Source organism: Bombyx mori, chromosome 15 (assembly GCF_030269925.1).
Source record: "Bombyx mori chromosome 15, ASM3026992v2".
NCBI classification, from domain to species: Eukaryota; Metazoa; Arthropoda; class Insecta; order Lepidoptera; family Bombycidae; genus Bombyx; species Bombyx mori.
Window position 1 is genome coordinate 8,885,012 of NC_085121.1, and position 16,805 is coordinate 8,901,816.

A 16,805-nucleotide genomic window follows, 5' to 3' on the forward strand; every position below is an offset into this window, starting at 1 on the left:
TCCCTAATATTACAAGAGCAATCTGATTTAAGGATGAAAAATGAAAAAAACCACAATACTACACATCGAAAAAGAAGTTTCACTTTATTTATGTGCGCCAAGTTACAAGCGTTTTTTTCTTTAATCAGTTTTTGGAAAGTAAACATTCTGGTTGATCCACATCTTCCGACTCTACAGAAAGACTGTCAGTGATCATTCCGCTTTCATTTTCGGGAGTCCTCTACCCTATGGTTTGTAAAAAGAGTGAACTGCTTAGGCTAGCCGTGCCTACTCTTGCCTATTAGGCCAACCTGGCCTACATAGCAGCAAACCACCGTTAACGTCGAATGTCTTCATAGTGATAAACTCCCGAGCAATAGGGAGTCCCTCGCCTTCTCCGTTGAGCTCTTAAACTCACTACCTCCCACCTGTTCTGCTGAAGTTGTGAAGGTTTTCGTAGTAGCTCTCAATCAAAAAAAATCTGTTGTAATATGTAATAATGGTGGACTATTAACTATTTAATTTTTGAGAAAATTATACAACTCAAGACGCAACGTTCATCGATTGGATTTAACATCTCGGGTTCAATACTATTTCGTCTCATCAATTTCATTCCGTTTAAACTCTTAACTAATTTCAAATAAATCGACTTCATTATATTTAGCCTTGATAATAATTCAATTTTCTAAGATAAATTTATATAGTATGGTTTTTACGTAAATGACAACGACTAGGCTAAAGGAACAGAAACCAATGGGTATTATAAACACAAGGGTCTGTCTGCCATTTTAAAATTATATTCGGTTGTAATGGCGGATAGACGCTTTACTACATCGCCGTACTAAAAATAGGATTATAGATTTTGCGATTGTCTTTCTTTGTCGTTGTACTCATTTTACGCGATATTAGATCCTGGTACGCAATTGACATCGTAATATATAATTTTCACTTGCTCTTGTTTCCAAGAGCCCGCTAATGATGGAAGGCCCACCAAATCGTGGTTTCCGTGGTGGAGGACGCGGTGGACCACCAGGAATGAGGGGAAGAGGTGGTTTCGATGTACGTGGACGGTAAGTGACTAGTTAAATTTTTTAGCCCCCTTTGTGTGAGTACATGCAGAATTTTGCGATAGCGTCACAGATTGAGGTTATCTCATTTAGAAATAATTTGAATAATTTATAATATAAGGCAAATTTGTTCCAAAATTATTTATGACTACTGATTTACTAGCTTTTTAGGATGTACCTTTCATTTGGTGTTTGGTTTTTAGGGGTGGATTTGGCATGAGAGGTCGCGGTGGACCACCTAGGGGCGGGCCGCCTATGCGTGGAGGCCCACGTGGTTTCGGAGGTGGCCCGATGCGCGGAGGCGGTGATCGAGGGGGAAGATTTCCACCTGGACCGCAAGGACCTGGTCCACATCCAGTACCTACCATTGAGTCGCGTGGTGCACCACCTCCACGTAAGAAAAATATTAAAAGATCACTTTATGGCTGTCGGTGGAACAATACAATAATTTGTATTGCTCTCAAACTACAATAATAAAAATATTGAATAATCGAGGATAAATCATGGTCATCCGAGTCCCAACTTAATTTCTCTGTACCATGCGAACACCAATAGTTAAAATAATTATACCAGCTACATATTTAAATATATATAGATAATTAAGTTTACTCATATGTACAAACAAATGTTTGGGTTTGGGGGCCTAGAAAGAAAAACTTCAAATTTTACTAAATAGATCAAACATTAGGGATCACAATTTTAATTGGTTGACTAACAATAATAGAAGAGTCTGGAATAATGTTAACAAAAAATGAAAATTTTCATTTTAATGCCTAATTTTTTTGTACATTTTTGTCATTCCCATTTTATGAATAAATTCAAAAAAGACAATATTTATTATCCCAACCACCATTTGTGTCATTTTGCAGATTTTATTTTTCTATTGTGGAAGCTAGAATGAAAAATTTACTACATTTTTTTCCCTAGATGGTGGATTAAACAGTTTAAGGTTTACTTGGTGTAAAGTAGTTACTGGAACCCATAGAGAAAACAGTGTAATTACTGCTATCTAATTTGAGACAGGTCGACGTTTCAGTGGCATGCAGGCCAGGTGATGTAGCTTGCCTGAATTATGTTTTACTAGTAAATGTCAGTTTGCGATCCTAGTATGCTAGTAATGCTAGTAAATGCTCTATAAATTAATTGGGCATTCCTGGAAATTACTACATGCTTGGCATTTTGATTGTTTGTATATGAACACTCAACTGCATGTAATGACATTTATAATGTTTTTGTTGTTGAAAGTTGTTGAGGTGGTAAAAATGTATTATCTACTAATGTAAAAGTAAAGGTTGCATGTATTCCATTCTCATGCAAGTTTTCATGATTGAACCAAAATAAAGCAAGTGTAGTGTACCAGGATGTTCTCGTTAGGTGGTGGCTTTAACAATAGAGGGGGGCCTGGTGGTATGAGAGGCAGAGGTGGTAGAGGCCGAGGAGACTTCGGACAGCGTGGTGATAGAGGTGCTGGTCGTGGAGGAATGCCAATGAGAGGTATTCAATTTTAAATTGAAATCCATACATTTTACAAGTTTTTAAAAATGACATTAAACAGAACTTTTCCTGTTTAAATTATTAAGTGACTTTGTGTTATGGTTGTGCAGAAGCTTATTAGTAATGTGAAGAGTTATGTTGTCATTTGATGTTTACAATTAAATATATTATTAAAATTTTCACTAGGTCGTGGTGGAAGAGGTGGCCATGGTCCACCTCCAGGTCCTCCCGGACCAGCTCCGGGAGTTGTGCCTCCAGTGGTGGGTCCTGTGCAACCACCACCGCGTCCCGCACCACCACATGCTGCCGGTGCGCCTGTAGCTCAGCCACAGGGTCCTCCCTTCAAGCGTGGTGGAGGTGTAATACGTGGTGGACCCAGTGGACCTCCTAAACGTGGCAGGTTTGTAGACTATTTAAATGGAATACCTACAAATAGTGTGTGGGTATTAGGTATTGTGCTATGAAATGCATGTTGTTGTAAATATTGATTCAGCTAACTGCCCCTGTGGCCATGAAATTAACAAAAATGTGTATTGTGAATTTGCTTTAACAAGCAGTGCCACCAGATTTCACTCTTATTAAATTAATAACATTTAAAAAAATGAAACATGTAGCATGTTTCTACAATAAAGACTTCTTTGTTTTACTCTGGTCCATAAATTATCATTATGGTAGAATGCATGAAAGATCACCAACCAGCGAACACTATCTCAATATTCCCATGGTCTTGCCCAGATCATGTCATTTACCATTATTAAAAATAAATAATTATTAAATTATAAATCCTTGTGGGAAATGTTATCCTAATTAGTTTACCCAGTTTTGTATGATTGTATAACACCCAAACATAACTTTCAAATATTTATTATTATAATTGATTTTTTACATATATTAAACATTCTATTGTTAGCAATTTTCTCTAAAATTAATCAAGCATAAAAGTTATATAACATTGAACATACATTTTTAACTACAATAATAACTGTTCGTGTGTTATAGATTTGAAGGCCCACGTGGTGGAGGTAGGGGATCTGTTGGACATCCACCTCCTCAATCAAATGGATATGTACCATCGTAAGTGTTTTTTTTTCCATAAGTAGTGATTTTGTCTCAGTGTTGGACATTGCAATATTTTCTTTATAACATTTTTTTTAAGTTATATTAAGTATAAATAAATGATGAACCAAGAATACGATAGGAATGTGCCGTCTGATACAAAAATGACGATTATTCAATATCTGATGTATAAGTATTTATATCAAAAGTCCTTAGATCAAGGCAATAATCTATAGTAATAAGAATTTTATCTGTTTAGACACACTGGATATCAGCCATATGAGCCACCAACTGCTGATATTTATACACAACAATCATACAGTGCACCAAGGTAAGCTAGAATAAAACTAAGATTAAAATTTATTTGAAAATTGATTATTAGCCTTAGCTGTTCTGAGTGAAATTCTGACGAACCCAACAATAATTTTAAAAATATAATTATATATATACAGATAAAATTATCAAAATGATGATTACGAATCTAACAGATAGGAATTGCCGTCTGAAACATACATGCAGAAAATTAGATCCTGACGATTAATATGCATTTTTTAGATACATGTTGACATTGATTGTATTGTAATGTCAATCTCGTTGTTGTAGCTCATATCAAGATGGTGGTTACTCTGCACCGGCAGCTGCTCAGGTCACTTCTGGATATAGTTCCAGTGGTTATGGGGCGGGCTATGGATACTCAACAGGTGGTCCAGGAAGTTACGAAAATGATGGTTACAGGTCAGTCAAACTTTATAAAAAAAATTAATACGTTTTACTTTTAAGTTCTTAATAAATAACAATAGCCACAAAAGTTATGGTACGGAGATGACCTAATCATTAACAGGTGTTAGTTGAACTGTTTTTAAATATTATTATTACTTTTTTGAGAAGGTGACTTACGAACCAATGCAGTCTGTGATTAAGGAGGGCCCTATGTTTATTGAAAAAAATAGTTGAGTTTAAAATCAGTAAGAAGATAAATATAAATTTAAAAAACAATACTCTAAATGAATGTGTTAATGCAATAAAAAAATGCTAAAATATTTTAACCAAAAAAATTGTAAAAATTACTATCATATCTAATAATTACAAAATTTCAGATTTAATCTTCATTACTAAATACTCTTAAAACCTTGTACCAGTAGCCTTGTAATTTTATTTTGTACAGTAGGCTGAATTCTATTGTTGATAAGGGGCTGAGAAAGCATACCCATAGATTCTGTTTAATAAAATATTAATAATATCAAGTTCTTTAAGCTAGTATTTGGAACAGCATTACATTAATTATTATTAAAAACGAAAACCCCAAATGATTATATAATATCACTCCAGTACAAACATGTGGCGTTATTATACATGAGTAGTTATTGATCGCAAAATATATTGTTAATATAGCGGCGGAGTGGGCGGGGCGGGTGACGCCGGTTACGGAGCAGCAGAGTCCGCATACGGCGGCGCTGCCTCCGCGTACGACACGTATTCACAACCCGCCTACAACTCCTATCCGCCCCAACAACAGTACTCTAACAGCTATGGTAAGTTTGGAAAATACTGAACTACCAAGGGACAGATTATGTTTTAGCTTACTTTGACGAAATCTCTTAATTTATTTGTGTGATTCAATATTTACTTTAAGTTACAAATAAATAAATAAATGGTCTGTATTGGAAGTGCTTGCTTGTCGACTTAATGATGTATCGTCAGGAAACTTATCAAAATTATATCAGTATGAGCGCAGTGCATTTAAATAGTTCTTGTACCCAGGTTGGTTTAAAAACTGTTTGGCAATCTTAGATTTAATAAACTAGATGTTTAAATACTACATACAGTATTCCTTGACCACAGTGCATTCTAGAATAATGATAGTCCACTAAAAATGAAGAAAACATATAGCATAATGAATGAATAAGACATAAATAAAAAAATAATTATATTTATAATTTAGGTTAAATAATTTTGGTGACACAACTAGAGCAAAACATTAGTAAATGAATATCCCCAACGCCCCAACTGAGAAATTACATATTGGTAATTATTGAACATGGTGTAAAACTATAAAACATAACAATATTACAGTTTGTGTATAATTGTTTGTATTACAGGCAGTTGGTGATCTGTTTGATTGTAACAGAATAAAATTAACATCTTTAACTTCGATCTAAAGATAATTAATATCTGTATAAAGTGGATGAAATATCTCAAGTTATTGGATGTACAACAGAAACAAGTATTGAATTAGGTGTTGTGAAAATCAGATTAACGAGAAATACAAAAACGAACTACAAGATGCAAGAACAAACCAGTATAAATAATTGATAGACAAATTTAATTTGTAGTGACGGACTTTGTTTGAAAAGTCAGACAAACAAAGTAAGATGAACTAGAACATTAGGTTTTATTACTGACTTATGACTGGCTTAAAAGAATGTCCTATACTAATAAAATTATTTAGAGCAAGATCAGAATATTGTAATTCCAGAATTGTATTTTAGGGTTAACATTTTATTAAGTACCTTTTCTTGGTATGGCACCCATGATGTTTTAGTGAATAAGAACTTAATTTTTAATAAAAGTATAAAATTAATGTTTGTGTATACTTTATTTACGAAACTCATGAAATCACAGCTTTTTTGTTAGGTGGTAAACGGTCGAATAATACCTAAACACAATATGATGGAATTGAAAAGAACTTGGTACTCAAACAAAATTAAAACAAAATCAGGAACTAATTTGTGGTTTCAAAGTGAGTTGTTAGGGGTTTATTTTCAGTTATTTTGAAAGTTATGAAAATAACAATGGATGTTCTTAGTAAATTAATATATTGGGCTTACTTGATAGAAAATGTTAGATTTACAAATAGCCAGTCAATAAAGCGTTAAGCATCAACTAATAAATTTAAATTATTTAAAGGACACAAAAAGGATAATTTGTACACTTAACTACACTATTATCATGAAAGGAACCAAAAGAGTCTAAAAGAGAAAGAACCAAAATCAGTAAAAAAAAATACATTCTGAATGTAATTATTATAAATATGAACTTCTAAATTTATTATAATTACATATCTATTTGAATTATATCCTTAATGAGATAAAAAGATCGATATTCGAATATAAATTTCGTATTTTATTGTATGACTGTATATAAGTATGTATAAAATAATAAAAAGCACTGAAATTGACAAAAGTACAAAACTTAAAATAGATATATCCACTCACAGAAAAGTCTTGACCTTATAATGTTCATAAACGTAAAATGGGGTATGCACATAAATATATAGAAAGAAAAAAAAAACGTTTGAAAAATAGGAAGGAAGGTTTCACTGTGGATTTATTCAAGTGACCATCTTAATGTTGTAAGACAACATGAAAGCAACGCAAGCTACAAATGCTTATGTTTATTTAGTAATTTTATTGAAATTAAAGCGAATGAAACTATAATTCGAAATACAATAGTACAATTGTGTACATATATTTTTTTTTAGGAGAGAAATTACTAGATTATATTATGTAAATTGACATTTAAAAACACCTAAATAGTATAGTAGAAATTATATTTAAAAAATGATATCTATACTAATTTATAAATCTACAGTGGTTTTTACGGATGTTCCGTTATAACTACTGAACCGTGCATCTAATTGACTTGAAACTTGGTATTCATGTAAAAAATACATGTACTTAATGGATAGGCTAATATTTATATGAGTGTTGAACTCCCTACACCAGTTGCGGGGGCGTTAATGATGAGAATTTTTGTGGGGGTGAGAAATAATAATGTTAATTTTAAATGCCTAGCGAAGCGGGCGGATACAGCTGGTATCTTATAAAGCACTTCTCAAGGGTATGAGTTTTAACCTACTAAGACTAGAATCTGAAAGTTGAAATGTAAAATAATATCATTATGCAAGAAAAGAGAAAGCTTAAAAATACTTGTCGATTTCTTGACTAGCTAAGTATGGAATATTTTGCGGTAGGCAGCGGCTTGGCTCTGCTCCTGGCATTGCTGAAGTCCATGGGCGACGGTAACCACTCACCATCAGGTGGGCCGTATGCCCGTCTGCCTACAAAGGCAATAAAAAAAAAAAAAAAAAAAAAATATAAAACTACTAGCTGACCCGGCAAACGCTGGTTTGCCATATACATTATTTTTAGGATACTTTTCTTGGGTGCCCCATTTAGGGGTGTGAAAAATAGATGGTAACCTATTGTCAGACCTACACGATGTGCAAACAAAATTTCATGAGAATCGGTTGAGCCATTTCGAAGGAGTTTGGCAACAAACAGCGGGACACGAGAATTGTATATACTAGATTTATACAATAAAACTATTTATACATAGGTATCTATATAAAGAAAATTTATCCTAACTACCACGGTATCGATAAAAGCCACGAAGAAATGACAATTCCGAATGTGTACAATGTTTGCGTACACTTTAACATTACTAGTTTATTTATGTAAAGATTTTTTAGATTACAATTATGGGTGAATTCATTATAATGAAATGAATCTGGTATAATATGATAGTAAAGTTGCAGTACATGTGAAGTTAAATTATTCTACAAAATTGCATTGGAGCTCTGGAAGTTAATTATGACGCACCATATCTTTACTAAAAACAGGTAATGTGTAAATTTTTGCGTACTTAAAAAATAAACCTAAGATAAGTTGATGAAGAAAATATTTTTTAAGAAATCACATATTTATACAGTGCAGTGCTTACATATTTATAATACAATTAGCGTGTAACTTCACAAGAAGTGAATAATCCTAGAAGCTCATACGCTTTTTTGTGCGACCTCAGAAAATTTATTCAATGACTTATCAGAGCTTTACAAATCCGTTATAACAAGACTCAATAAGTATTATTCATATGGTATAAATTAATCATTTTCATTCTGAATAAGCGGAAAATTGAACGATAAGTATTTGTTACTCTTTTTTTTTTTTATTTAAGATAAGATACTTTGCGTATTAACGTTAGCATTGTACTCACGAACCCCGTGAGAAAGTTCCCCGATAAGTTGCCCTCAGAAATGCTTCGAATATAATTAGAAACATCTGATACCTTAATAGGTATTTCATTGAGATCATCGACGACTTAAGTATAAATAAATTAAATTAAAAACCAATGACTATAACGACCATCGTTAAATTAACGAACGATAATAGCGCGATTTATGAAAAATGTTCGTTGGTGGAACAAACACGACCTGGAGAACTAATTAAAAAAAATCTGGTATGTATATGTAGGTATGCTAAATATGTAAAAATTGAAATGAAATCTGATTAACCTTAAGCCTTCATTTTATGCTTTTTATAATTATCATCGTAAACGTTCTAATTTTTTTTATAATAATAAAATAGTAATAAAAGTTGTGATGCATTTGTGTGAAAAATAAAGGCAAAGAATAATAATCAAATAGCAACCGATATTAGGTTAACTATTAAAATTATTTTATTAATATCGGTCCTTAACATCAATATTTAAATTAATCGGACGTCTTAAACTCTAATTAGAATTACGGCGAATTTCACTGCGTAAAGTTCATACTAATAAAAGTGTGATAAAAAGGGACAGAATGTGCTGTCAGTTAAACAAAATTGCATAAATAGTTGTGTACAAACAGCAATGGTAATAATCCAGCACACCAATTGAAGTAATGTTGAATATAAAATTCTATGTTTAAGCGGTGAGTGACACACAATTCGATTAAATAAATAATTATAATAAAACTTTCAAATATACCGATCATTGTGAACATCTATTGAATTAAATCAAATTCTGGTAATACAATATATGAGTCGTCTATTATCAAAGGTGGCAATCTGTGCATTTGGACAAATATTTTTTATTGATATGTCAATACAGATTGATTTGAATATAATCGTCTCCTTCAAAGAATACGGTTCAAAACCTGCATTAAATAAAGGTTAATAGTTAACCTGTTATTTATCTAAGATGTCGTTCCGAAGAGTTTTGTAACTGCCAATGGAATACAAAGTCAATAATTCGTTTTTCTGATTTACCAATCATTGTCCAAAAGTCAGATTGCCAGCTTTGATAATAGTCGACTCATATATATGTAGGTCATTAATGAATTATAAACTCATACCCAAAACTGCAGTGCGCAATGATTACATTATTACTATTTTAAGCTTTAAATAATTTTTATTCATCCTTTTCGAGGTAGATAAGCCAATAGAAAATGGATTTTGAAAAATGACGTTATTATTAAAGTTCATATCTTGTCCAAGGCAAGTAATGGAATTTAGAGTATACAAGGAATATAGTAAGAATACACGTCATGTTACGCAATCGTTTGGGGTTGTGAAACTGAATGCGTGCAATAAAACTGGATAAGAAAATGACTTGTAACAGTCTGAAGTCATTAATATAAAGCCACACATGCTAAACAATGGTCATTGTTATTTTAAGGTTTCCACGACTAAACCATGAATGTAGGAAAAAAATGGATTTTAGGAAGAACGCTATAAATCCTATTGTTTAAGGGTAATTATTATCACAATATAAAACAGTATTTTCCTATGTAAGTAATGACATGATGTAGGCAGAAAATTCGGCATACATGTTTGTCAAGACTGCAAACGCCAGTATATCGAGGGGGGAAAGGGTATTGGTTAAAGCGACATTTCGCTTAATATGCGACAATTATCTGTGTAATTAAAGGTCCGTTTTATTTGGTATTAGTATCAACAATTCGATGTTTTCTATTGAACTTCAATTAAGCTTACCCCATTCAAAAATGACACTTGAACCGAATAGCCTTCCATCTCTCGATATGTAGTTTTGAATATACAATAGGAGTGTTGTATACAAATTATGTGGTTCGCTTATGAATGATACATTGGATACATAATTTGTTGTTGTGGCTTTATTCTGACGTTTACTTGCTTTTACCTACACAACGCACACGACAACAATGCGAGTGCACACAAAGTAAAACACACGAGCAGTTACGAGAGGATATTGTATGATGATGTTGAAGTGACTGAATTAAGGAACGTTAGACAAGATTTATAAAGATGTCATCTATAATGAATAAATTATTTCATACTGTTTTAATGATAGTCACAGCAGAGCATGAACGGCCATTATTGAATTCCGTACATACAGATAAAATAAAAATGAAATTCTAAAAACGAATGATCCTTTATTTTTAATTCAATTACGAATAATGTCGAGAAATATCATAATAGAATTTTACGATTTGTTTGTTCGACTTGTTTGTCGTTTATATAATTTTCTTTATATCAATTTCAATTTGGATCCACGTAGTTTGGCCTTTTTGCCGATTCTGTCTGCAACATGTCATTGATTTGTGCACGAATACAGCCATCTTTGTTGAATCTAGGAAAATAGGATGTTACCACAAGCGGGTAGTCGCTACGACAACCAATGGCTACCACGTATTACTGGTATACACTATAACAGTAAAGTGCTCGCAACGTCCTGCGTTGCTGCGTGTACCGCATGACGTGTGACAATTCAATGGCGTCGCGCCAATATGTCTCAACGGTTTCTGATTAGTTGTCCATCATACTATTAATAATAATAATAATAATAAACATTTATACCAAACAAATTAGGTACAAAAAAAATAAAAAAAGATAACAAAAATAACGAGGCTTGGAAATGGTTACCGGCTCAGCAATGCCTAACAGTAACGAACTATTTATAAAATGACATTAAATTAATACAGCCGATTGATAAGACCTTGAACCTTCTTAGAAACAAAATGATTATTAAGCAATATCACTCGATATGTTGATTCAGGACTGTCCACTTCTAACTCGAAAATTGGAAATAATTGTTTAAACTAAAGTACATGGGTACTAAAATAAAAAATAAATCAAATATTGTGAAGGAATTACAAGTAGGGTCTGAATATATATAATTGGATAAATTAAGGCATGCGTGCAGCGCATGGGTATCTTATAAGTTTTATTATCATTACACAGCTTGTAGTACGTTTAAAAATTCAGTTTTCTTTTAGTTCATAAAATCAAAAGCGCACTTCTGTTTTAAAAATAAAACCTCAAATTGTATAACTGTTTACAGGTTAATGGGTGAAGACTCATTTTGACGATAGGACGAATTTGAAATGACTAATAATCTGCTACAGCAGTGGAATTAAGATTCCTAAGGCAGCAAAAAAGGTAAAGTTATTTTTATATAATTTAAAGTTATGATGATTATGTCTCTCTGGACACAGCATGCTTATCTTATCCACTATTACAAATATATAATATCTGCACCACTGTATAATAACTTCATAAAAAAATACTAAAGGTAAAATTAAAGTGATGTCTCTGATGATATTAAAAAAAAAATAACCACGGAGAGATGGTTGGCCCTTACTTATCACCGCTCGTATCTCGAAGTATCCACCTATTGAAAACTAAAAATTTTAAAATCTCGCTTGGCGATTGACTGTTCCATAGTGCCCATAGAAACAACTACCATCTTAGCGTCCATTGGACCACACCTTTTTTTTTTAAACCAAATTATTATCCTCTTTTTTCATTTTAAGATGGCACAAAGCTAATAAATATCAATTACAATGAAATAAGCATATGACAAAAGTTTTGTCCAAACTTAACAAATGCATATTAAATTTTATTTTACAGTATTAAGCAGATTATTCGCAACATTCTTGGACAAAATAAGAAGAGTATTGTATCCAAGAACAATTTAAGTACTCTTAAATGGAGAAAAACACAAAAGGTAAATATGTACTTCATTCTTAGTCTTTGCTACAGTCACTAAACTTTTGTATTAATACGGCTTCTTTTATTTACAGATATGAAAACGACCAAAGCAGTTCAATTTGCGTAAAATACATAGCTTGAAATATATTTTAAAGAATATGTTGTATAAATTTTGCAAAATAAATAATGGACTTGAATACGTTTTATTAATGAAATCAGGTATACTGCGTTTCGACATCCCTGATTCTGTTCACGCAGCAGCCAACCGTCGTCGATGCTCTAGAAACGTCCTGATCCACGATCCTGATCGCCTTTCAGTGCTGTTGGAGGCTACTAATAGTAACACAGCAGAAATAGCAAATCACAGATCACACCTCGCCTATAGTATCAACTCGCCAAGTTCTCGACGAATCTTCTGAACGAGTCATGATTCCGATTCGGTAGTAGGTAAATGCATTTGCTACTATCTACCCTCGCAAGAGGGAGATGGTGATTTGTTCACGTTCCCACGCGTGATTTGCTTCCAGTTATTTATTTATAATCGTTTCTCGATTGTGGTTGTTGAGAATGTGCAAACCAAGTACATACGTTTCGCACGTAAGTTTTGACTGAAAATCCTGTCAATATACAAGAGGATTTCCAATAAAAAAATCATATCTTTGAAATATCTTATATTAGGCCGCTTTAATGTATCATGCCTAAGAAACAAATTCCAGAACATTAATGGCTGCAAGTACTATTCATCACTTGCATGTTGATCCGGTCCCGTAGGATACCGTTGTAAGTGTTAACTATCTGACTATTTTTGCAATGTCTTAAAATATAGGTATCTACTCTTTAATTACGGTTAAGTACGTATTGCCAATAATCTTGAAATAAAAATCTGTTTTTATTCGGTAAAATCTGGAGCGAACAACACTGGTGGTAGGACGTCTTTTGAGTCCGCACGTGTAGGTCCCACTACCTCACCTATTTCTGCCGTGAAGCAGCAATGCGTTTCGGTTTGAAGGGTGGGACAGCCATTGTATTGTTAAAACAGACCTTACAACTCATGACTCGATATGAGTGGCGAAATTCACGTTGTCTATGGGCTCCGGTTACCCCTTAACACCAGGTGGGCCGAGAGCTCGAAAAGTGGGTGCTGCATGAACTGAATGATCGCCAGAGCGACGAACACGTCACGGTATGTATTGCGTTGTTCAATAGACAGAAACTAAATAATTTTAAACCATATTTGCGATGAAAATTTGTTTTTTTTTAATAATCGTAAGCGGTCATTTTGTCAGACCTACACAATTTCCCCAACGAAATTTTACCTCTAAAAAGTCCTGGTTACTGTTTGGTTGTCTAGTGCTAGTATAGTTCATCACAGCTTACTAAATAGAATCAGCATTACGTTGTTTACTATTGTGATACTAGACCCAATGATGGTGAAGCTCGTAAATTTCCGTAAAAATTCCATTAATCGCTTGTTCCCGCTGCTCCTACACGACAACGCTCAACCTTTTACGCCACACCGGAGGGTCTCTTAAGTTACAAGAGCTAGGGTTGGAAGTTTTGTGCTATCCATCCTGCTCATCAGACCTTACGCCGACACACTTCTACTTTTTCCAGTTCGAATAATTTCTTGGCAGGAAAAAAATTCCAAATCGAGGCTGTACCAAATGCCTTTGAAGATTTTGTTAGCTCCCATATACCTGGACTTCTTCAAGGGCAGAAAATTTAATTAAAAATTATCACTGCGCTGGCAAATGCATCGATCCATGGATGTATATTCAGATGGATTGATAAAAATAAAAAACAAAAAACTTTCTGTATGTACATAAATTAAACGGCAATTTCGTAGGTAGACCTAATTTACACTTTGGTGGCTATTGGTTTTTAACACTTACGAGTCCGCACGGCCAAATACCATCCTACTTATCAGTGCTTCGCATGTCACGTCATAAAAAAGGGGTAATCGTTATATTATTATTATTATAAGGTCTTAGACCTCATATCTAATGGTATGGTAGGCTGCAGCAATCCAGCTTATGACTGTTAGCTTGTTCACCTGGTTGTTTAATAGAAAAAGGGTAATGAAATTTGCAATTGTCACTTTTTATAAAAAAAGGAAATTGAAATGCATGAACTTGCCAGTGTCTTGAGTTTAAAAAAACCTTATCCCATCTCTACTGATGATATTTTGGAAATAAATAAATACGAAACATGCTTTTATAACTTTTTATTTAATCTAGGCTGATGCTTCAGGCAAAGTGGTGATAATGTCCGAGTCACCAGGGTCTGTGATGGCGAGTGTGCACACTCTGTAGTATTTTCCGCATGCTGTTCCTAATTCAATGTTGTTCCCGCTGTAGTGGTGAACACCTGTCTTAGCTAGGAGGGCGTAGTATTCAATCTCAGATTTCCTGTTAATATTTAAAATATATTTGTATTATATACCGTATATATAAATAAATATAAATGCACTGCACATTTAAACCAACATTAAATTGAAATGTTAAAACTGAATTGTGAACTCAAAATAACAACAGTTATGGCAGCACCAACACATAAGCCGAACTTTTCTCAGATTAACTAACCACTCAGTCGATTCCAATAATATTCGGCATAGTCAAGTTCCTACAACTGTCAATAACTTCATTCAACTTCATTTACTTATTCATATAAATACAACCTATGGATTACATAAAATATTTGAATAGAAAACATAATTCTTACCTGCCAAAGTGAAGTATCGAGTTTAAAGACTACTCCATAGGTTCCCCACATTGTGATCCAGCAAAACAGTATTAAGAAACGAATGCAATTTAATCGAATTTATAATTTATCATTAAAGGTAAATTAAAAATTATTTGTTTAAAAGATACATACGCCCAAAAAAATTGCTATACCACTTACACTATTCTTAGTCTTAGTTCAATTTAACCTTATTTTTGCGAACTGTTTTACTAAACCACAAAGGGAATCCATACTTCTTTGTCAGTAAGACTCCATATGCATCCCTTTGACAAGTATTGGGAAACTCTACTTCTCAGTAGCCTCACCTTAGCGGAGGAGCATTTTTAGCGATGATAACCAGCTTTGCTTTGCCTTGTCGAAGAGTTTTCAAAGTTTGCTTGTATCCTAAGCAATATTTTCCCGATTTCATCACCAAAGCAAGGCGGGAGTTAATTGACTCGATGGTCTTTTTCTGTAATACAAATATGAAGTATTTATAAATTATAATAAAAAATCTACCGAAACAGATTACAATTGACAAAAAACTTAATGTGTTATACGTACTCAAACTCAAAAATTACATAATTTGTGAGTCTATCAAGTATTAGTTTATTTAGGACTTAATGAGGGAGAAATTATTTAACCATTTTTGTTAAAAATTACGCCCAAGTCCAATATATTTAGTGCTCATCAAGTATGGTACACGTGGTGTCGTGTCTCTTACCTGTTTCTTTGCTGCAACCATTTTGGGAGCGTAAATGCTAATGAATCCTAGAATAAAACAATGTATTTAATAACCTCTGTAAGTATTATAAAATGATTTATTTAACGCAGTCAGTGCGATGAGAAACAGAATGAAATTTGGAGAAATCTAACCTCACCAAGAGCACAAATGGAAAAGAAGCGGCTCAAAACTCAAATGAAAGAGGTCGATCTAGAGATGTGATGGTGAATGATGATCTGAAAATGTTATGTTCGAAGAATGGCTTTATGGCAAAAATCGATTTTTAGCGATACCATCGAAGAATGCTTGTGAATCGATCTCGACTGTTTCAATGTTTAGATATAAAATATTCACTATTAATTGCCTTCCCGATACCCTAGTATTAAATGTGTCAATGTTTTTGTTCCACTTAATCTCTTTGTGCACTTAAATAACTAAATACAATAAGAAAAAAAAGAGAGAAGAAATTCTATACCGGTTTTAATTAAGTGCACACTAGTACATTGTTTCCATTTTTGCGCTAAATAATACATTCTTCAGCATTATAGTGAATAATCTATTTTTCAAAATAGAATACGCTAGTAGAAGCAGGTGGCGGAGCGTGAGAAAGAGCTATTCTCTATCTGTACCGATTGGCTGCGGTTGGGCCCTAGTTAGAAGGAAGTTTTAACCCAACTCCAGCTCCTGTATGAGACGCCCAAAACACGTCATTTCGAATCCTCCCGATCCACTAACGGTGCTTTTAGGTGCCTGAAGCACCGATCATCGTTCACGTCGAACGCTTGCGATTAAAGGCTCGACGAGTAAATTAACCTACAGACATAGCCCACTGAGTTTCTCGCCGGATCTTCTCAATGAGTCGCGTTTCCGATCCGGTGGTAGATTCTGCGAAGCACGGCTCTTGCTAGAGTTCGTGTTAGCAATGTCGTCAGGTTTGAGCCCCGTGAGCTCACCTACTAATTAAGGTTACGCTGAAATAGCCTCTCAAGGCTATTAGCTTGAGTAGGATAAAAAAAATGTATGAGACAGCAT

The 16,805-nt window shown here is 33.6% G+C and overlaps 2 protein-coding genes across 6 annotated transcripts; one reads left to right on the forward strand and one right to left on the reverse strand.

The window, feature by feature from the left end:
* Nucleotides 1–414: 414 nt before the first annotated feature.
* LOC101744271 (collagen alpha-1(III) chain) lies at nt 415–12,525 on the forward strand. Of its 4 annotated transcripts, XR_002430908.2 has the most exons (11): nt 421–1,049; nt 1,250–1,440; nt 2,421–2,540; nt 2,727–2,940; nt 3,540–3,614; nt 3,856–3,927; nt 4,200–4,331; nt 4,989–5,128; nt 11,679–11,776; nt 12,248–12,344; nt 12,421–12,525. XR_002430908.2 is itself a non-coding variant. In XM_062672564.1 (9 exons), the coding sequence occupies exons 1-9, from the start codon at nt 955–957 to the stop codon at nt 11,681–11,683; spliced, it is 1,044 nt and encodes a 347-aa protein (XP_062528548.1). In that variant the 5' UTR covers nt 421–954; the 3' UTR covers nt 11,684–12,525. The 4 variants fall into 4 exon arrangements, 3 of the variants coding, with proteins under 3 accessions (XP_037871577.1, XP_062528548.1, XP_021205307.1); XM_062672564.1 differs by having other exon boundaries at nt 11,679–12,525; XM_021349632.2 differs by lacking the exons at nt 11,679–11,776; nt 12,248–12,344; nt 12,421–12,525 and adding an exon at nt 5,696–6,177.
* Nucleotides 12,526–14,537: 2,012 nt separating this feature from the next.
* On the reverse strand, nt 14,538–16,027 carry RpL30 (ribosomal protein L30). Of its 2 annotated transcripts, none has more exons than XM_012692304.2 (4): nt 15,931–16,027; nt 15,774–15,820; nt 15,376–15,521; nt 14,538–14,736 (listed from the first exon to the last, which is right to left on the reverse strand). In XM_012692304.2, the coding sequence occupies exons 2-4, from the start codon at nt 15,792–15,794 to the stop codon at nt 14,562–14,564; spliced, it is 342 nt and encodes a 113-aa protein (XP_012547758.1). In that variant the 5' UTR covers nt 15,795–15,820; nt 15,931–16,027; the 3' UTR covers nt 14,538–14,561. The 2 variants fall into 2 exon arrangements, with proteins under 2 accessions (XP_012547758.1, NP_001037239.1); NM_001043774.1 differs by having other exon boundaries at nt 15,926–15,988.
* Between the last annotated feature and the right edge of the window lie 778 nt (nt 16,028–16,805).

Bases quoted from the DNA above. Each gene is read 5' to 3' on its own strand.
- LOC101744271 (XM_038015649.2), top strand. From the start codon at position 955: ATGATGGAAGGCCCACCAAATCGTGGTTTCCGTGGTGGAGGACGCGGT. The intron at 2,941-3,539 runs GTTTGTAGACTA...CGTGTGTTATAG, and splicing joins GGACCTCCTAAACGTGGCAG to ATTTGAAGGCCCACGTGGTG. The intron at 4,332-4,988 runs GTCAGTCAAACT...TTGTTAATATAG, and splicing joins TACGAAAATGATGGTTACAG to CGGCGGAGTGGGCGGGGCGG.
- RpL30 (XM_012692304.2), bottom strand. From the start codon at position 15,794: ATGGTTGCAGCAAAGAAACAG. The intron at 15,522-15,773 runs GTAAGAGACACG...TTTGTATTACAG, and splicing joins TGGTTGCAGCAAAGAAACAG to AAAAAGACCATCGAGTCAAT. The intron at 14,737-15,375 runs GTGAGGCTACTG...AAATATTAACAG, and splicing joins AAAAATGCTCCTCCGCTAAG to GAAATCTGAGATTGAATACT.